The 20,714-nt window shown below is 42.6% G+C and overlaps 1 protein-coding gene across 2 annotated transcripts in view; it reads left to right on the forward strand.

Moving 5' to 3' along the window:
- Positions 1-9,642, forward strand: part of LOC110013855 (hepatitis A virus cellular receptor 1 homolog) — a 42,423-nt gene extending 32,781 nt beyond the window's left edge. Inside the window, exons 4-7 of one of the 2 annotated variants that reach the window (XR_002874635.1) lie at positions 865-938; positions 1,203-1,281; positions 1,360-1,444; positions 8,703-8,792. Coding sequence is in view for 1 of the 2 variants with exons in the window: in XM_023962697.1 (XP_023818465.1) it covers positions 865-938; positions 1,203-1,281; positions 1,360-1,384; positions 8,703-8,802 (278 nt within the window). In the remaining variant the exon portion in view is untranslated. Of the gene's footprint in view, positions 1-864; positions 939-1,202; positions 1,282-1,359; positions 1,445-8,702 lie in introns of both variants that reach the window. The other variant, XM_023962697.1, reaches the window with a different exon arrangement.
- The last annotated feature ends 11,072 nt before the right edge of the window (positions 9,643-20,714 follow it).

Here is a 20,714-nt window from a genome sequence, read left to right on the forward strand (position 1 = left end):
GTATAATAGTTTGTTCTAGTTTATTTGATATTTAGCTGTTATATTAGCAATATGCTAACTCATTTGGAATCTAGAGCCAATGTTTATCCTAATTTGACATTTAGCTACCACTGTATTTTAGAAAAATGCTAGGCAACACTTTTTCCTTTGGTTTTACAACTCACTCATAAATGAAAGAAGAAGAGCTTGGGGTTTCATGGTCTACTAGATGTAAACATTTAATTTTATATTTTCCACTTTGGTCAATCTTCAGAGCACAATGTTGTTTGTAGTTTAGTTTATATTGTGGTTTTACACATGAGGGATTATGTAAGTGACATCATAGCTTTAGCGATTGTTCCTCTGAGCCCTGCTCTGGATCACCTGTATGTCTGGCCTCAGCGCGGTTCACTTAACCGTATGCGAGAACAAAGTGACCACAACTAACCAGTCTCTGGGCACAGATGGACTTTGTTCGGTCAGAAAGAGTCTGTGGTGGATTTATTCCAATTTACTTTAAATTCACACTTAAGGGGAGGTGCTGACAGGGCAAAAGCAGGTGAACTGTGGAGTTTCCTGCATGGATCTTCTGTGATCGCTGAATTTCCCAGAATGTGTGAGCTAGCAGACTGACTCCAGAGAGGAGGTCCTGCAGGGTTGTGTTTCTTAGCTTTGTTCATATTTTTGCTTAATCTAAATCCGTTTGTCAATTCAGTCAGCTCTGTGGTCATAAAATGCAGCTGAATGATGACAGCTGGAAAAAGCTCTTCATCGTCTGCATGTTCCTTCATTCTATCAGTGAGATTTCCTGTTGCAGCAGACTGACTCAGAGAAAATGCTTTGGACGTCTCCATGACTTTCTTCTCTAACAGCATCTGCTTTCAGTTCCTTGTCCTGCAGGTCACATGACCTCAACAGACAACAACCGGACTGCTTCAGCCTTGGAGGACTCAGATAAGGTGAGGGGTCAACACACAGCACCAGGGGTTGTTCCTCTGGCCTTTTCTGTCAGATGTGCTGCAGCCAGGATCCTCCATGGAAACAAATGATCCAATGAAGTCCAACTGAAACCCAGGCAGAACCTCACAAGGGACAGTAATCAACAGTGTTAGAAGATTTTGAGTCATGTGGGGTTTTTGTTCAGATCATCTGTGTGTGTCTTTTTGGGGGGGTCAGAAAAACATAGAATGTTATTTGACTAATTTTAGTGGTTGTGCTTTCAGGGTGTCACCTTGGTGGTTCTGGCGTCGGTCGTGTTCATGCTGCTGGTTCTGGTCACAGCAGGCATCCTCATCATCATGGGTAAGTGTTGCAGCAGGTCAGTGTGGGTCTGCTGTGTGTTTTTGTGTATTTACTGTGTGTGGTTTTGTGTTTCTGCAGACAGAAGATGGAAGAAGCAGAAAGTGTGAGTTTGTTCGGCGTGACTCATGTCATCTTCTGCATCTCGGAATCAGCACAGGCCCAGGTCTGCTGAGGAACCTCGCCTGCACACCTCTGACACATCTTAAACCTCAGCATCAGAGCGTTTCATGTAGTACTGCACATTTCAGTAAAACAGAAACACTTCAGACCCCTCTCAGCAAGCAGACCCTCTGTGAGAGCATCCATGCTGCCTGACCCAGAAAGAAACCCCTCAGAGGGCGTGTGGGACGCCACGGTCTTTCATAAGCAGAAGCAGAGTCACATCTGTTTCCAACTAAAGCTGTTGATGAAGATGAGTCAGACTGAGCTCAGCAGGTCTGAACTCTGAAAGCCAACTGATCGCGTTTTCGTCCTTTTGTCTCCTGAAAATCGCACACAGGCAGATGTTAGACCAACACATGAACATTTTTAATGACATGAAAATAACATCTAATTATTCTAATGAAGTAAGTTTACAAACTTCAACACTTTCTCATTTATTTAAAATAACTAAAATATCCATGTTTTCTGTCTCATTAAGATATACACAACAACAAAAAAAAAAAATTAAAAAAAGATATACCCAACAAAACTTAGTTTTTAGTTAGTTTTTAGTTAGTTTTTAGTTAGTTTTTAGTCAGTTTTTGAAAAATGCTGAAATGTCAAACCATTCAAAAACAAAACAAATGACTCCAGAACAAATAATCCATTTAAAACAGAAAAATGCAGATTTCAAAGGTCACCTGCACCCCCTATGTTGGATCAGCATTCATGTTATTACATCCATCTTTATGCTTATCTTTGAAATTTTCTGGTGTCTAATTGGCACCAAAACTAAAATCCACTAATAAATTATAATTATAATAGACATTTTCTCTCTTTTCTCAATGACAAATTGTGAAATCTTTAAAAATCTATTAAAAAGTTCAAATATGAAAGTAATGAATGAATGTTCAGCTGTTCTGGTGCGAGAAAGGATGAAAAAGGAAACACAAATACATAAAAAATGTCATGAAATACAGAATTAAAAGCATCTCTTTCAGTGTAGACTGCCTCAATCTTAAAATTAATGCAAGTCTACCTAAATACAAGACCATTTAAAATAAATTTATGTTTTGTAAAAATCTGTTGTTTTTAAGGGAACGACAGTTACACTGCTTTTTATTTCATCACTGTAGTGACATTCAGGGCCTGAAAACTATATTTTTATGAGTTTGAAAGTCATGCCATCAGTTTTTCATTCATTCATTCATTCATTCATCTTCTGCCCTTTTTTATCCCTTTCTGGGTCACGGGGCTGCCGGAGCCTATCCCGGCCACTTATGGGCGAAGGGAGGGGACACCCTGGACAGTTTGCCAGTCTGTTTCAGTGTCATCAGTTTCTCAGACATAAGTGGTGGAAAAATAATGTTTAATGCTAATAATGAGGAAAACCACCTTTCACGCGCCTGACATTAGGCTGTTGGTTTGAATATGGTCATTATCCACCACAAGCACTACCGCATGGACATGTGGTGAAATGTTTTAAGTTCATTTCTAACAATAATACTCCCACCCCAGTGTAGTATATTCTTAACTCACAGCAAAAACGAAATCTGATCAGAAATGTTTTCATAATTAGCTCAATAAGAGGTGGTGACTGAACACATTTCACTGAAAGAAAATTTGTACTCAGAAAATGAAAATAATTCTTAGTTTTCACTCATTTTATCAATTGATTTTTTATTCTTATAAATTGAAGTTGTACTATAAATCCTTAAACTTCATTAAAACATTATCTTTAGATAATTATTTGAAGTTAGTTTTAATGGAAGTCCCATTCATTTCTGCAGATTCTAAACGTATGTCTGAGATGTGGCTGAACGATCAGAACAGCTGCTTCTGCATCACCTCAAATGCAGACATTCAGGCTTCAACCTCCCACCCCCTCGCCGCCGCCTCGGTTTCACTGTCAGAACTCATTTTCTGCCCTTTGCTGAAACTTTGGTAAAGACTTAAACCACGTTGCTGTGGCAACTCTTGTTGAGGCTTTCCTCGCTAAAAAGAGAAGCTGAAAATGACCTTTGATGCTTCAGTGTGGTTGAACTGACAGCAGCAGCGGCCCGCTCAGAGCCTGAGAATTGTTACACTGAGCGCGCACGTGACTGCCCACGCACACGCAACAAACAGCCTCTTCAAAATCCTGAATGCAGAAAAACTGCATTTATTGTAAAAGGGCCTTTCCTGCAGACATAGGAACTGTAGACACACGCTGCATCAGAGCAGAATGTGTGAAATGATCATGCCTTCATCACATGCACCCCTACGGGTGCTGGGGGGTTTTGGGTTGTTCAGGCCCTTACAGGGTCAGAGAGGGGAGCAGCCTCATCCTAAGGGAGGCACAGGTGTGTCTTGCAGTTCCTTTGAGGCTTGTGTGGCCACCTCAAGGGATGTCATGAAAATGGAACGTACCATAGTTGTGTGTGTGGATGTGAATCATGAAGTATTTTTGAGAATAATCTAAATTGCAAGCACATACAGTCAGGACCATAAATATTTGGACAGAGACACATTCTTTCTAATTTAGTTTCTGTACATTACCACAGTGAATTTTAAATACAACAACTCAGATGCCATTGAAGTGGAGACTTCCAGCTTTTATTCCATGGGTTTAAAAAATGCTTTAGTTTTTCACATTTTTATGCAATCATTTTATTCAACCCATGGAATAAAAGCTGGAAGTCTCCACTTCAATGGCATCTGAGTTGTTGTATTTAAAATTCACTGTGGTAATGTACAGAAACTAAATTAGAAAGAATGTGTCTCTCTCCAAATATTTATGGACCTGAATGTATGACGTACAGTGATGCTGTCATGCGGTGTCCTAATACCACACTTCAGTCATTGGTAAGTTGGAAGTACTGGCCTCTTACAGACTATGTGAAAATGCTTCACACTTGGGGTTTGCATGTGAATCGTTAGTGCCTGTAGGACGCCCATAAGATGTCCACACAATCTATAATCTGACTGTCTATTTTCCTCATTTTTAACAGTAAAGCTGCAAGCACAAAGCATGCACTTATCTTAAACATCACTGATGGGCTCCTTATGCAGTGTGCATGTTTTTATTTTTGTTTGTTTTCTTTTGGAGGGGGGGTGAAAAATCCATGTCTCCCGCCGTGTCTAACCACTTTACCCTTACGTACATGTTGTTCAGGTGTCCGCTACAATATGTCACCTGCAGCATGCCCTCAGCGAGCGGTCTCTGATCTTGACATTTTTGTGCGGGCCTCCTGCAGGTCCTGTACAGGTTAGCCCAATTTCGGCCCCCAGACAGCCCATATCCACCTGCACCACGGGGCGGCAGTGGTGCAGCGGTAAGGCGGTCGACCCATGATTGTAACATTGCAGGTTCGATTCCCGCCTTGCACGCCCATGAGTCGAAGTGTCCTTGGGCAAGACACCAAACCCCACCTTGCCTCTGGTGGTAGGCGGGGGCCTGTGTTTGGCAGCGGAGCGGCCACCAGTGTGTGAATGTGTGTGTGACTGGGTGAATGGGTCTGTGACTGTAAAGCGCTTTGTCCTTGTAGGAAGAAAGGCGCTATATAAGTACAGTGATCCCTTGATTATCGCGGGGGTTACGTTCCAAATAGATCCCGTGATAAGCAAAATCCGTGAAGTAGAAACCTTTATTTTTTTTACAATTATTATACAATGAAATACACTATTATACATTGAAAAGAAAGAACAAACCATTTAACAGGCTAAATCAATTGTTTTTTTAACAAATAAAAGTACTTTAGAAACGTTTTTTCAACAAATAACTTCTGTAGTGTGCTGTCAAATAATAATTTCAATCATCGATAAGAACAGAAGGCTTTAAATTGCGGAGATTAGCCCCGCCCACCGCGACCCGAGTGGATTAAACGGAAGAAAATTTAAAATGATTATGAAAAAAATAAAAAAGTACAGTGGGACAGAGTGACTCCGGTCTTCTTTTTCACTGCTCTTCATACTGAGCCGCTGCATCCTCTGCAGCGTTTTTTCCTTTTGAAGCCCGCGGTGCAGCTGCAGGTGTGATTGTTCGGGAGAGGAACATAGTGATAGGCAGTTGTTGTCGCTCTTTTTTCTTCTTTGCTATAAGATCCTTATACACCGACATGCTCCCATCGATTATGTTGGCGAACTGTAATGAACGGCTCATCAAAGGGTCCCATTCTTGAGCTACTCGCTGAGTGACTTTTTAGCCAATCAGAATGCAGAACACAATGCACAATCCAAATCCGTGAAGTAGCGAAACCGTGAAAAGTAAACCGTGATATAGCAAGGGATCACTGTATATGCCGTTTGCCATTTATGGGCAGTTGTGGCAAACGCTTTAATCAAACTTCTATGTTACTGAAAATGTCTTCTTTGTCCTTCAGCTGTTCCCTTTAAAAGGGACCAGAACCATCTGCCTTCTGACCCTCTCCTCTTCTTCTTTACTCATACCAACTACCCTCATGTCCTCCTCCTCTACATCCAGACTCATCATTCTGACACTCTTCTTCACATTTTCAAACTCCTTCAGGATCTTTCCTCTTTCATTCCTCTTTCCATCCACACCATCATGAAACAGCTTGAACAAGATCCCAATCTGCAGGTCTGGATCTCTTTCCATCTGGTCTCTTGAACACACAGGAGATCCACATTCCTTCTTTCCATTATCAACTTCACTTGGACTTTGGACCGATACAGGGAAGCACTCCTTTGTGCCCATTTGAAGTTACATTAATATTGTTATTGACGTAACGTGGAAGAAAAACAAGTATTTGATCCTCAGCTGATTTTCTAGGTTGGTTCACCTAAAAAAAAATTCAGTCTGTGCTCCTAATGGTGGTTTCATTTAAACATTCAGAGAAAGAAAATCACAAAAAAATCAAGAAATCAGCTTAAAAGAATGTATTTACATTTATTTGCATTTCATTGAGGGGAGTAAGAATTTGGTCCTGTAGTAACCATTAAAAGTCTGGTTCATACAGACCAGTTAGACTCTCCTAATCAACCTGTCACCTGAATTGCAGACACCTGTTTGAACTGATCACCTGTAGAAAGACACCTGTCCACAGATCAGTCCATCAGTCAGACTCCAAACTCTCCAACACGGGAAAGACTAAAGAGCTTTCAGTGGATTGAAGGGAGAAGCTGGGGATTAACGTGGCAACTGTTGCTTCAACTGTTCATGCAACTGTGCCAAAATACAAGAACATGACCATCAATCCACCTTTAGCTACGGGGCTCCAGACCAGATCTGACCTGGTGGGGTTTCCATGAACATGAGAACAGAGAAATTGTCATGAAACAACACGGCAGGAGTTAGTTGATGATCTCAAAGCAGCTGGAACCACAGTCACCATGGAAACCCTTGGTAATACTTTACGCTGCAATGGGTTAACATCTTGCAGAGGTTAAACCTCCTGCTGACGAAGACACATGTGCAGACCGACCTGAAGTTTGAACTCCTTCATGATTTAGAGAGAGATTGGGAAAAGGTAACCCAGCTAGTCTCTGGACATCCATCCCATAGAAAACCTGTGGAGATAGAGCTGAAGCTCAGAGTTGCAAAGCAACAGCAACTAGATCTGAATGATGTAGAAGTCATTTGTAAAGAAGAGTGAATCAGAGTTCTTCCTGATATGTGCAGAAACATCAACTACAAGAAACGACTTACCACTGGTTTTGGTAAAAAAAAAACAATTTAGTCACAAACTACTGTTTTTCTGGAAAAGAGGGTTCAAATACTTATTTCCTCTAATCTAACCCTTATTAAAAAATGTGATTACTTTTTAAAACTTCTTTATTAGACAAATTATCTTGCAATAAACCTGCAATCTTGCAATGTTCTGCTGTGGTGAGACCACAGCAGATGCAGAGGTGATCTCAGGAGATCAGATAAGCTTTGTATGTAATGATGCTGCCATGTGGGCCAGTTTTTAGCTTTCTGTGCAGTTTGTGAGCTACTTTGGAAACGACCAGCTTCAAAAGATCTACATAAGAATCATAGCTTCAAATGCACGGTGTGCAAACAACAGAAATGTTCTGTTCTATTTGAGGTTCTTTTTCAGTTACTGACCTCACTGAAGCTATAGGAGGAAGGAAATAGATAACTGTCAAAATGAAAATTGTGCTCTTACACAAAGTTGTGTGCACACTTTGAAAAAAGAAAAACAAAATTTGAATACATTTGGTTTGGCACTGAAAGACATTGACATGTCTGTGTTGAAGATGACTTTTCTTTGTTTTGATTACATTTTCCTGTTAAATTATGTCAGAAATACATCACAAGCTCATGCCACAAGTAAACCAGGGGTGTCCCACCTCTAAAAGAAACATTTTGTCCAGTTTCCTACAGACAAAAACAGTGAGAGCTGAAAAATCTCACTACACTGTTTATAAGTGGGCGGCCGTGGTGCAGCGGTAGGGCGGCTGACCCATGATCATAAGATTGCAGGCTCAATTCCCACCTTGCATGCCCATGTGTCCAAGTGTCGGCAGTGGAGCCGCCATCAGTGTGGGTATGTGTGTGTGCATGGGTAAATGGGACTGTGACTGTTAAGCGCCTTGGGCTTTCGTAAGAAGGTAGAAAGCGCTATATAAGTATACACCATTTACTATTTTACCATAAAAATACGCTTTTTTGCGGCCATTGAGCCATTTATTTATAACATGTAGTTTTTACATGTTTACAATATTTAAACTATAGCAGTGTTATATTTTTAAATAGGCTGTATAACAATTTTGATGTATTTTGATCTGACAGCAGCACATTCAAGTTCATTTCCAAACAAAAATGTGTCCAGCCCACACTTCCTTCTTGATGGACGCATTGGCTACTCCTGCTTTAGTCTGTATTCCACCAAAAATGATCCAGTTCCTAGACTATAATCAATAGTTCTCAACAGGATTTAACCTTCAGCTCAGCCTGAGAGGAAAACTACTGCAAGATGGTTGGTTATCTAGCTAAAGGTGTCACACTGCAAAAATCCTCCATTCACTCACTTCAGATTCATGTATTCATTTGCTGTCTTTTCCTTCATTTCTATTCAAATCCATTTGCTTAGTTATGAACCAGTTTTGACTAAAGCAGTGATTTCCACTTGTTAAATCGTGTTTTTAAATTGTTCATGTTTATACTAAAACTGAGAAAGAGACAGGTTTTCCAACACAGAAGTTCATTACAGGAGAAACTAAATGTGGATCTTCATTTCAAACTCAGCTGCAACAAGGACCGCTCCATCTTAGGTAGCAGGGGGTTGAGATGCTCCATGTGAAGCTGGACTGACAGCTGGGTGTTTGTTTTTCAGGCCGAGCCTCCCCCCGCAGATGAAACGCCCCACTCAGGTGGAAGAGAACATCTACCACATTGATGCGAAGGACGATGGAGACTACGAGACGTGTCCCTGAACGGGAATCTGGGGGGCGTTCTCTTCTTCTATGTCAAAAGCCCACAGTGCGTGGTGTAGCGTAAAAAAGGATGATTGAGAAGAAACGAACTGCAACCAAACAAGTGTATGAGTCAGAAATTGACTGACTTCATGGGGTTCAGGCTTCTGTGTCGTCCATTCATTTCTGAAAACGGACACTTGGTAAGGCATCATCCCTTACTTATTCTGTATTTTGGCCAAAAGAAATCAAGCCTGTCGGTTTCTAGGACATAGTTTCAGCAGAGCGGCAGGAGTTCATCAGAAATTCACCTCCAAGTTGTGCAGAAGTAAGCCTCCGCTTGTTTCCCATGATCCCTTTGTTTTTAAACTCTCCCGCTAGCTTATAGCCCCTAATTACCCCAACCTAAATACCAGTGCAACAAAAAAGTGAGCAATTTTGGAGCTGTGTAATGATACACCAGATTGTCATCTCACTGATTACCAGCCTTTCACATTTTATGATGCTTTTTAAGGTTTTCATACTTTGAGTACCGTAATTCCCAGACTATAAGCCACTACTTTACTACTGAGGCGCGCGCTTTTCAGTCGCCGCAGCTTTATTTTACTTGTGTTTTTTTTTTAACCAGCCCTGTTAGTACCATAATGCTGCCGCGACACAAGCGGAAGGAGAGCTGTTCCTTTTCACCCCTCCATGCACAGCTGCTACTTGCTCATTCTTAAACACGTACAACAGTGTGACGAGCTGGGCGTTGGCCCCACCTTTAGCCCCTAAGACTCATGGGAAATGGGGGATCGTGGATGTAAATTTCCTCATCATAACTGAGGGATGTAATGTTGATTATATGGTTACTGTTTGTAATTTTATGTGTGATACCTAGATTGTCAATAAGTAAAACAACTAAAAAAATAAATAAATAAACCATAACTGAGGAAGGTAAAGCTGACTCCTCCCACAGTGTGGTAATGAACCTTACCCATGCTGGGAGTCAGGACGTGAATTGTCAGGTTTACCATGTTACCTAATACATGCGGCTTTTACTCTGACGCGGCTTCTGTATGTTTAAAAGTAGTTAAACACGTGAAAATGGGTGGGTGCAGCTTGTAATCGGGTGCGCTTTATAGTCCGGAATTTACGGTAAATGAATCACAATCTACTTAATCTAAAAATTATATTTTTATTTTTTTATTTATTAGCAATAAATACTTTTCTCGGTGTCAAGTGTTTCATTTTTGTTACATTGCTTACGGAGCTCATCTAGTAACGTGACATTCTGTATTGAGGCGTCTCTGCAATTCGGGTATCGAGGCTTCATATACTTCATTTAGGGGAGGAGCTAAAAATGAGGATGCCTTAAGCTTCACTGAGCGACTGTATACCACGCAACTGATTAAGAAAGCAGTTCAGACTTTGCCATGAGTTTTGACGATATGAATTCTTCAGGAACCTTTCGAAGTGTAGGTTTGTGACGGAGAGCACTGGAATGAACAACTGGATGAAAGGCTTCAATGCTTCATGAAGCTTCATCTGCCCAACACTACTCATTTCTCTTTATGCCGCTGTGAGATGATTTAGAAATATGGACGGACAGATGGATGGATGGCCTGAAAGAGCTGAGGTGCTCAGATGCAAGATGCAGTTAAATCATGTTCAGGCTAAAAAATATTGCTGCTGATGAAAGACATCTCAGTTCTTTATGCATCAAATGTAACCTGACCCTTCTATAGCTGCGAAGTCCCTCCCCCACACTTTAATTCAAATAAAAGGCTCCAAGTCTGTTTGTTCCATCATCTTTTTTTAATAAAATAAAAAACTCAAAAACTCCTCGGTGAGTCCAGATCAGCAGAAATGAAATCATATCAGATTTCATGAGTTCGTTGAAGGTAACGCAGCTGCATCTCAGGAGGGTGTTGCTCATCAGTGGAAACTGGTAAGGGCGGAGCTTCCTCTGATTGTGGCCGGCAATGGTTTGGGCAGGTCTGACAACTCGCTCAGACACTCATCTTGAGTTGACGGTGCTGACCCGGTTCCAGCAGGAATACAGGGAGTGTAGCCTCATGTGTTTCACTGAGATGTGGCTGAACGAATCGACACTGGACTCCGTGGTCGCCCTGGATGGATTCAAACTGGTTCGGGCGGACAGGAGTTCGACAGACAGTGGTAAGAAGAAAGGAGGAGAACTGGAGGTGTTTATTAATTAGAGATAGTGCAAACCGGCGCACGTCTCTGTGAAGGAACAGCTTTGCTCGCGTGGCATTGAGGTTCTCGCTGTGGGTATTCCGCCGTTTTCCATCCCGAGGGAGTTTTCTCATGTTATAGTGTTTAACGTGTACATCCCTCCATCGGCCGACATGGAGGCAGCCTGCGAGCGACTCCATGGAGGGGTGACGCGTATGCAGACCCGGCACCCGCAGGCACTGCTTCTCATCAGTGGGGACTTCAACCATGCCTCGCTCTCCTCCATTCTCCCCACTTTCACTCAGCACGTTAAGTGCCACACTAGGGAGAACAAGACGCTGGACTTACGAACGTCACTCAGCTGCTCTGATTACAAACTTGATGCCTTCTGCCTTCTGAATACAGAGCCAGGGCAAGAAGAGAACCACCCCAGAAGAAGTCAGTGAGAGCGTGGACTGATGAGGCCAGTGAGAGATTGAGAGACTGTTTCCAGACTACGGATTGGGAGACACTCTGCAACACCGACTACATCAGCTTCTGTGTAGAGAACACTATACCAACTCGGAGGGTGCAGTGTTTCTCCAACAGCAAGCCCTGGGTAACCCCAGAGCTGAGAGTCCTACTGAAGGAGAAGAGGAGGGCTTTTATTTCAGGGGACAGAGAGGAACAGAGGAGAGTTCAGCATGAACTCAAATACAAAATCATACAGGCCAAGAACAGCTTCAGGAGGAAGCTGGAGAACAACAATGTTCGGGGTGTGTGGAGAGGTCTAAAGACCATCACTGGTCACTGACAGAGAGCAGTCATGGTGACATCTGATGAAGACCAGGGCCTGGCCAACGAGTTAAATCTGTTCTTCAACAGGTTTGACTCCAGCCCTCCCCGCTCCACTTCACACATCTCCAGTCCAGCAGCGACACCCACCCCCAAGCATTCTTATCACTGTACACCACCCCCATCCACAGCCATACCATCTCTGCCCCCCACCTCCACTCCACTTTGCCTCACTTCTAATCAGGTGAGGAGAGAACTGAGGTGACTTAGAACCAGGAAAGCTGCAGGTCCAGACGGCATCGGACCCGAACTGCTCAGGGACTGTGCTGACCAGCTCTGCGAGGTGGTCACTTACATCTTCAACCTGAGCCTGAGCCTGAGCCTAAGCCTGGAGACGGTCCTGGTCCTGTGGAAGACCTCCTGTATGGTTCCGGTTCCTAAGATGGCGCACGCTAAGGAGCCAAACCACTGCAGACCAGTAGCCCTGACCTCCCACTTGATGAAGACCATGGAGAAGCTCATTCTCAGCCACCTTCACTCAGTGGTCAGCACCGCGACAGATCCACTGCAGTTTGCCTACAGACCGAACATCGGGGTGGATGATGCTGTTATCTACCTGCTGCACTGGGCGCTGACTCACCTGGAGGTCGCCTAAACCGCTGTGAGGGTCATGTTATTTGACTTCTCCAGCGCCTTCAACACCATCCGACCAGTTCTGCTGAGAGAGAAGCTGGAAGGGGCTGGAGTGGACGGACGACTGGCTGCATGGACGACCAACTACCTCACCAACGGGCCATAGTATGTGAGGTTACACAACTGTGTGTCTGAGGTGGTGTCCAGCACCGGGGCTCCTCAGGGGATGGTGCTTTCACCGTTCCTCTTCACCCTTTATACATTAGACTTTACATACAACACCGGCAGTTGTCACTTTCAGAAGTTCTCTGACGACTTGGCCATTCATTGTTGGCTGTGTGTCGGGGGGTGGGGGGGGGTGAGACTGGTGTGAGCGTAATCACCTGTGCTTGAACACCAGTTAGACAAAGGAGATGGTGATTGACTTCCGGAGGAGAACATCACAACACGCACCAATGAGCATCCAGGGCTCGGACATTGAGATAGTGGACAGTTTTAAGTACCTGGGTGTTCAACTCAACAAGAAACTGGACTCGACTCACAACACAGATGCCCTATATAAGAAGGGCCAAAGTCGCCTCCACCTTCTGAGGTCCTTTAGAGCGTGTAGGCCTCTCTTAAGGACTTTTTATGACTCTGTGGTAGCCTCTGCTATCCACGACTACGCTGTGGCCTGTTGGAGAGCCGGCAGCACAGACCGGGACATTGATGGTTTAATTAAAAAAATACATTTAAATACTTTATTTTGGCAAAAATTGTTCTGATGCAATGTACTGTGGTCTATATTCGCCGACCTAGTGAGCATTGATGCACACTGGTGAGACTGCTGGGAAATTTCAAGGGCACCGGATTTTGGGATTGTAGATTCAGACAGCTCTACAAAAAGGTGAACGCAGTATGCAGTGAGTAGTGAAGGAATTCTGACACAACCCAGGTTTAGTTTGTTCACTCCAACCACCAAAGACATCTCCATCCCATTATGCTGCTACTGTAACCCAAAGATACTTCACTGGATGTAAGGAATTTCTAGGTTGGTGTATAAATATATTGGAAGCTATTCATATTTATGTGATTTTTGGTTGTGAGTGGAGATCATCTCAGTGTTTACTTCCAGAACTTTCTTCCACATAATCTATGTCCACCTTTAGTGTTCTGTTCTCGTTTGAGAAAATGTGTTTCTCTAAAGAAAGCAAATAAAATTTGTCGGTGGTGGTTCACCTTTCAGCAGATCCCTTTATGGATCGCCTCTGCGAATCCGCTTTCAATACTGCTATTTTTGAAGTCCTCAAAGAGATGAACACCTGCACAGGTGAGCTGCTGACTCACCACTTTAGAGGGGATGTAGGCGTACGGCAAGCTCCTGTCCTCACACATGACCGGTAGGTGGCAGTACACCTCGATGGGCAGAGTATCGCCAGCTAAAACCACGATCCTGTGGAGCAACGACCAATCAGAAAACCAGCTTCCAAGCAATGATGTCACTTCTGGTCACGCCCCCTCAGACTAAACACAAAAGACCGAGTCACACAGGTGACTGCGCATGTGCGGGGTCAAAGGTCAAGACCTCATTGGACAGCAGACAAGATGACCGCTAAGCCAAAAGGCAAGCCATTATGATAAATAATCAAAGACAAAAGTACAGGACCATCGGCAGACGCAGTTTGCCCGTTGGTGGGTCAGCTAATGAACTAATAGTGCTCGTCTATGCAAGAGAAACCGAAGCAGGAAATACTATAACAAAACAGGCTGTTCAGTAACATGAGTGAGTAGGGCTGCACAATATGAGGAAAACTTGCGATATTAATGATCAATATGCGAATGATGATATGGTAAATGGCAAATACTTACATAGGACTTTTCCTACTTCGAATGCACAAAGTGCCTTCCATTCACACACACTCAAGGCGGCTCTGCTATCAAACACTGGTGCCAGCCTTCCACCAGAGGCAACTGTTCAGTGTCTTCCCAAGGACACTTCAACACATGGGCGGGCAAGATCAGATGTCGACCTCCCTACCGCTGAACCACGGCTGCCTATAACTTGCGGTATATGAACAAATAACAAAACAACTAAATACATTGTTTCCATTTCACTGCAACATATTCCACATATTTACATCCAAGATGCTCATTTCCCGTTCAGAGTTTTAGTTCCTCCACGGCTAATGTTTGAAGCAAATATTAGCCTAATGCTAACCCATCTTCTTTCGGGCCCTCCTTGCAGCGAAGAAAAAAAGCACTGACCGAACGGATTTAAAAAAACCATGAGCGATAAAGAAATGTATGTTTTCCATCCTATTCTTTTTATTACTTGAGGTTTTGTTCTTTAGTGTGTCGTAAACTCCTTTTGAACCCTAAAAGCTTATTCTCCTGTGACTTGCCTTTTTGGTTTATGGCTGCAGGAGGCAAATTTTCCCCTGTAAACCTCTTTGAAGAGACGTCAGACCTTCCTGTAGGATCAGGAAATTGTACTGGCCAGAGTTTTACTATCTGTTCAAAGGATCCGAACCCTGGGAAACAGACAATAAAACCCTTCTCATGTGGATGACCAAGCTGACTTATCATCTGTCAGATAAATGCATCTAGACATTAAAGAAAAATACAATTATAAACAACAAACCAGAACAAGAATCAAGTTTGTCGTCCACGAGGGAGAGGAGCAAGAGTGACAGAAAACATCTACCACGCTTCTCTTCTCAAAGGTCTGCCTCTCCTCGTGCTGCTTTTATTAAGAACACAAGAAGGAGGCAACATTTTCAAAACAAAGAGAAAAAGTTCATTAGGGGGTGTCTTATAATGACCCATTTGGTGGATTCTAAGTTCAAACAGTATTCCTTATCAACTCAGGACAGTGTCGTAAAACCCCCTCTTCCTAGCTGGGGATGAGAAGCAGATGAACAAACACAACAGTTTTTAGAAGAGGTAAAAAGGTCAATCTGAGTTAACATTTAAACATACATTTAACCAATGATAATAATAAAACAAATTCCTTCACATCACCTCAGTGCATACCAGTGGCATCTCTGTTGTCCATTTGACGGTGAGCAGACATGGGGCTCACCTCTGGCGGGGTACTGTGGGGTGAATCTCCACATATGGTCAAGACGGAAGCGGGCGGCCCCTCTGTCAGCCAATCCGAGCGTCCAGGGACGGAGATTCGGCCACCATGATGTGTCCAGGAGAAGGAGATTCGATCCGACATTAAAAAGAGTTTGCACGGAGGAATTCCTTTGTCTCTCAGTCGGCTTGCATTCTAAGGCGCCTGTAGTTTCTTGCGCATTTGCAGATTTTATAGACTGAGTACCCAGGTATCTGCCTTAAACTTGTTTTAAACTTGTTTTAATCTGTTCTAGAACTTTTGTTAGGTAAATAAAACTTTGTATTTTTAATCCGGTCGAATCCTTGGTTTGTGTTCATCTCTCCTAACTAGTAAACACGCATGGAAAAGATCTGAAAAGCGTACAGATTTTTTTCTACAGCGAGCAGGCCCTTAATAATGATCACAACAGTAATAAAGCACATGTAGAAGATTGTCCTTAATAATAATCACAAAAATAAAGCGCAAAGCTGAGTGCGTGATGTGGTGCATACGTTCGCTGAAGATTTTGAAATCTTAGATTCTGAAATAAGATAGAATTATAATAAAATTTAAAATGATTTAAAATGATGAACAGATTTTTAAGTCAAATGAAATGTATTTAATAAGATTATGGCTAATTTAAAATCTGTGTGCAGGTTTTCCCAATTTCATGATCTTTTTATATATTTATGAGAGATTTATTGGTCGATTGTGTGGTTGCACAAGGTCATATTTATTTATTTAATTATGAACAGTTTAGGACTCCATACTATGGCTCCGGAGCCGCATGCCGCTCTTTCATCCTTGTGCTGCGGCTATCTGTATTTTTGTAAAATAACTGTCATGTTCTCAGATTATGGTGCCTTTACCACCGCCAGGTAGTGCGAGCTGGCAGCAGGCAGAGAGCAGCGTGAACGCACAGGGGGCGTGTCTGCAGCTGTGAGCGCCGACCAGAGTCTGTTATGGGATGGAAAGTTTTTCTAAAAAGACAGTCAGTGGCGATCTCGTAAGGGACATGTGAACGCCTCCCCCAGACTAAAACCACCCATTTCCGCGTAAAATGAATTACATTTCCATCAGGGCGCCCCTACTATCCTGTCACCTTGCTGTTACAATGACCGTATGTTGTGCTGTCTGTGTAGAACACGCTGGAGGGGGGTTTGCACACGGGGGAAACAACGAAAAGGTAGAGAGGCGGGGGCGGGGCTTAGACTCACCGCTTATGATGCTAGACTAGCTAGAGATGGAGAGAAGGAAGGTAGATGTACTGTGTGTGCAGGAGACAAGGTGGAAGGGCAGCAAGGCACATAGTTTTTGAGGAGGATACAAACTGTTCTATCATGGTGTTGATAGGAAGAGAAACGGGGTAGGAGTGATTCTGAAGGGGGAGTTTGTGAACGGTGTTCTAGAGGTGAAAAGAGTCTCAGACAGGATGATGAGCCTAAAGTTAGAAATTGAAGGGGTGATGGTGAATGTAGTCAGTGGGTATGCGCCACAGGTTGGCTGTGAGTTAGAAGTGAAGGAGAGATTCTGGAGTGAGTTGGATGAGGTCATAGAGAGTTTTCCCAGAGGAGAGAGAGTTGTTATTGGAGCAGACTTTAATGGACATGTTGGTGAGGGCAACAGAGGTGATGAGGAGGTGATGGGCAGGTTTGGTGTGAAGGAAAGGAATCTGGAGGGACAGATGGTGGTGGACTTTGCGAAGAGGATGGAAATGGCTGTATTCAACACTTACTTCCAGAAGAGAGAGGAACATAGAGTGACATACAGAAGTGGAGGTAGGAGTACTCAGGTGGACTACATCCTATGTAGACGAGGTCATTTGAGAGAGGTTAATGACTGCAAAGTGGTGGTAGGAGAGAGTGTAGCCAGACAGCACCGCATGGTGGTGTGTAAGATGACTCTGGAGGTCAGGAAGAAGAAGAGAGGGAAAACAGAAAAGAAGACCAAGTGGTGGAAGCTACAGAATGAAGAAACTTGTGAGGAATTTAGGCAGAAGTTGAGACAGGTCCTGGGTGGTCAGGATGAGCTTCCAGATGACTGGGAAACTACAGCAGAGATTATCAGGGAAACAGGTAGGAAGGTGCTAGGTGTGTCATCTGGAAAGAGGAAAGACGGTAACGACACTTGGTGGTGGAATGAGGAAGTACAGGAATGCGTCCAGAGGAAGAGGTTGGCTAAAAGGAAGTGGGATGTAGAGAGGACTGAGGAAGGTAGACAGGAGCACAATGGTCAGATGGTCAGAAGGAGCTGCATTGTGTGTTCGTAGATTTAGAGAAGGCGTATGACAGGGTGCCGAGGGAGGAGCTGTGGTACTGAATGAGGTCGTCTGGAGTGGCAGAGAAGTATGTCAGAGTAGTTAAGGACATGTATGAGAGAAGTATGGCGGTGGTGAGACGTGCTGTAAGTCAGACAGAGGAGTTCAAGGTGGAGGTGGGACTACACCAAGGATCAGCTTTGAGTCCCTTTTTGTATGCTGATGGACAGGCTGACAGACGAGGTAGGACAGGAATCTCCCTAGACAATGATGTTTGCGGATGGCATTGTAATTTGCAGTGAGAGTAGAGAGCAGTTTGTAGTTTGTCCAAGTGGGGTTACCGTAGTGTGACGTTATACTCAGTCGAAAGGACCCCGAACGGAAGTTCCAGGCCGATGGTACCTACACCGTATTTTATGATATGTGCAAAGGCGATACTGCATTAAGACATGTATTGTCTCTAGATATTAAATGTATCACTTGTTTGATAAGTGCCTTGCCTAGCAATTTATGTGCACACGATACTTCAAAAGCACATATATTTTTTCCAGACATATATTGTTTATGACAAATTTGAATTACGCATCTGCTCTGTTAAGCTGAGTTTGCTCTGCACTTATATTTTCCCACAAATGTTTAAAAACAGGTGTGAAAAGTATTGACAAGTCAACCCAAGTTTGATTAAGATATACAGTAATATCCTCATTGCTTCATCAAAGGTAATAAATACAATGGCACTTCGGGCATACAACAAATTTTGTCATTTTCAACAGCCAATTTCTTCCTGAGCATGTATCAAGTGGCAGGAAAGTCTTTTGTGATGTTTTGTAAAACAGTATCTCATATTATACCAATAAAAAAAACATAAGAAACTTTTTTAAAAACTTTAGGATTGTTTTTGGTAAGAAATCAATGATAACTACTGCTCTGTTTATGCTTAAATGTTTTCAGGAAGTGGGTGAAGACAGTTTATTTTTTTTAACTTTATTGTACAAAATGTAAGTACAGCAAGGAGAGCAAACATATTACATGCATAACTGTAACATAACAACATACTTCAAGATTGCCCTTAAAGTTGTAGTTTCATCCCATTTTCTCAAGAGTTCAGTTAAACCTGACTCTGATTCTAAAAGTGTGCTTTTGTGCTCTGTGATGGACAGGCAACTTGTCCAGGGTCTACCCTGCCTTGCCCAACAGTGACCAGGATAGTAGGCTCTGACAACCCTGTGGCCCCAAAAGGGGTAAGCTGGATGGATGAAGGTGAGGAGTATTTATTAAAAAGTTTGAGATAGTCTGACAATGGATATCCAGCTGCAGTCTTCTTCTAACTCTTTCGGCTTTTCCCATCAGGGATCGCCACAGCAAACAAGTCGCATGGTAAATTTGGCAATGTTATACGCCGGACGCCCTTCCTGATACAACCTTCTCAAAGCAACCGGGCTTGGGACCGGCACAGAAGTAGAGAAGGGAACAGGGAGCAGCCCGAATTCGAACCCTGGTTTACGGACGGAAGGCGCCGCAAACCAGCACGAGCTAAACCGGCTCCTGAATATCCAGCTGCAGTAATCCATTTAATCAGCAGGTGGAGCTGTACGCCAAGAAGTCATCTACCAAGGAGATAAAAGAGGAATAAAAAGAAATGAAGGATAAATAAAAAGAGAAAACTGAAGGGAGATAAAAGAGAAACAAAAGCAGATGAGTGTTTTTCCTTGCGTTCAGTGTTTTTATGTGGGAACATTTCTCTCCATATTTCAAAAACGTTGAACAGAAAAGTCATTCTGAACATCAGTAGCTCTGCTGGAACAGGAATGTTTTGTTTGAACACTATGGCTGAACCATATAAACACTTTGTGACAAGAAATGTTTTATTCAATGTGTTTATTTTACAGACTTGAGGTTCAACTATAAACACCACAAATAACAAAAAGTAAAACATATAGAATAAAAACACCTGTAAAAGTAGTATAAAAATAAGGAAAGACTAAGAACAATAAAAGTGATAAACATACAAAGGAAAAAAGGAAAAAAAATCATAAAAAGGGGTCTATACCAGTATGTCCAAATTGGGGACTGGTATCTACAGGCGTCTACTGTTGAAGACCACCGAAATTATTGTATTTTTAGAAGCAATAAAACCATAAATTAAATGTTTTAAAAGCGCTTTAAGATAGAACTCCTGCACAAACAAACATTTTTGTAGCTCTGCTCTGTGGTGGTGGTTGTAATAAAATCCTAAAGGCATCACTGTAGGCCACCTGCAGCTTCTGCATGCTCGCTGCTTCATAGTTAGACCACAGATGGACAGAGTAGAGAGGAGTACAGTGGGACCTGAAGAAAAGGTTCTTTGTTGCGACTGAACATAAAAAGAATATTTGCCTGAGTGTACAGTAAACAGTGCTGTCTGTGGATCATCATCAGTCCATTTGTCACAAATCACATGATCAAGATATTTCACTTTCCAACAGACAGGAAGCTCAGCATGAGAAAGTGTAAAGGCAGGAAAATTTAGTGTCACAAAAGAAAATAAGAACAACACAGAGAAAAAGAAGAAAATGAAGGTAAAGCACCAAAGAACCACAAATCAACAATTTGTGTTTTTTTGTTGTCTGATTTTATTCTGGGTTTTGCTTGGGTGAATTTCCCTTTGAGGGGTTAATAAAGTTGTTCAATTCTATTCAGTAACAATTACTTTTTAATGTTTGTTTATTTTTTATCCTTAAATATGCCTCTCAGTTATCCAGCACATTTTGTTTTTAGTTTATCCCTTCAAACCTGGTAGACCTTTTATTATTTCCCTGCGGGTTCATGATCTCCTGAATTTGGACTTTTTGTTGGGTATTTATGACTTTAAATCTAATTCTACCAGGATCAGCCAGCAGTTTGATACCCATTGTGCTGAGTGAAGATTCTGGAGAATGGTGCTCCTTTAAGTTGAATTGTCTCTGCTTTGATCAATGATTCCATCAGATAGCATTAAAGGTGTCAGGGGTCTGACTTTCCCTAACAAACAGA

The sequence above is a fragment of the Oryzias latipes genome, chromosome 14, assembly GCF_002234675.1.
Source record: "Oryzias latipes chromosome 14, ASM223467v1".
NCBI classification, from domain to species: domain Eukaryota; kingdom Metazoa; phylum Chordata; class Actinopteri; order Beloniformes; family Adrianichthyidae; genus Oryzias; species Oryzias latipes.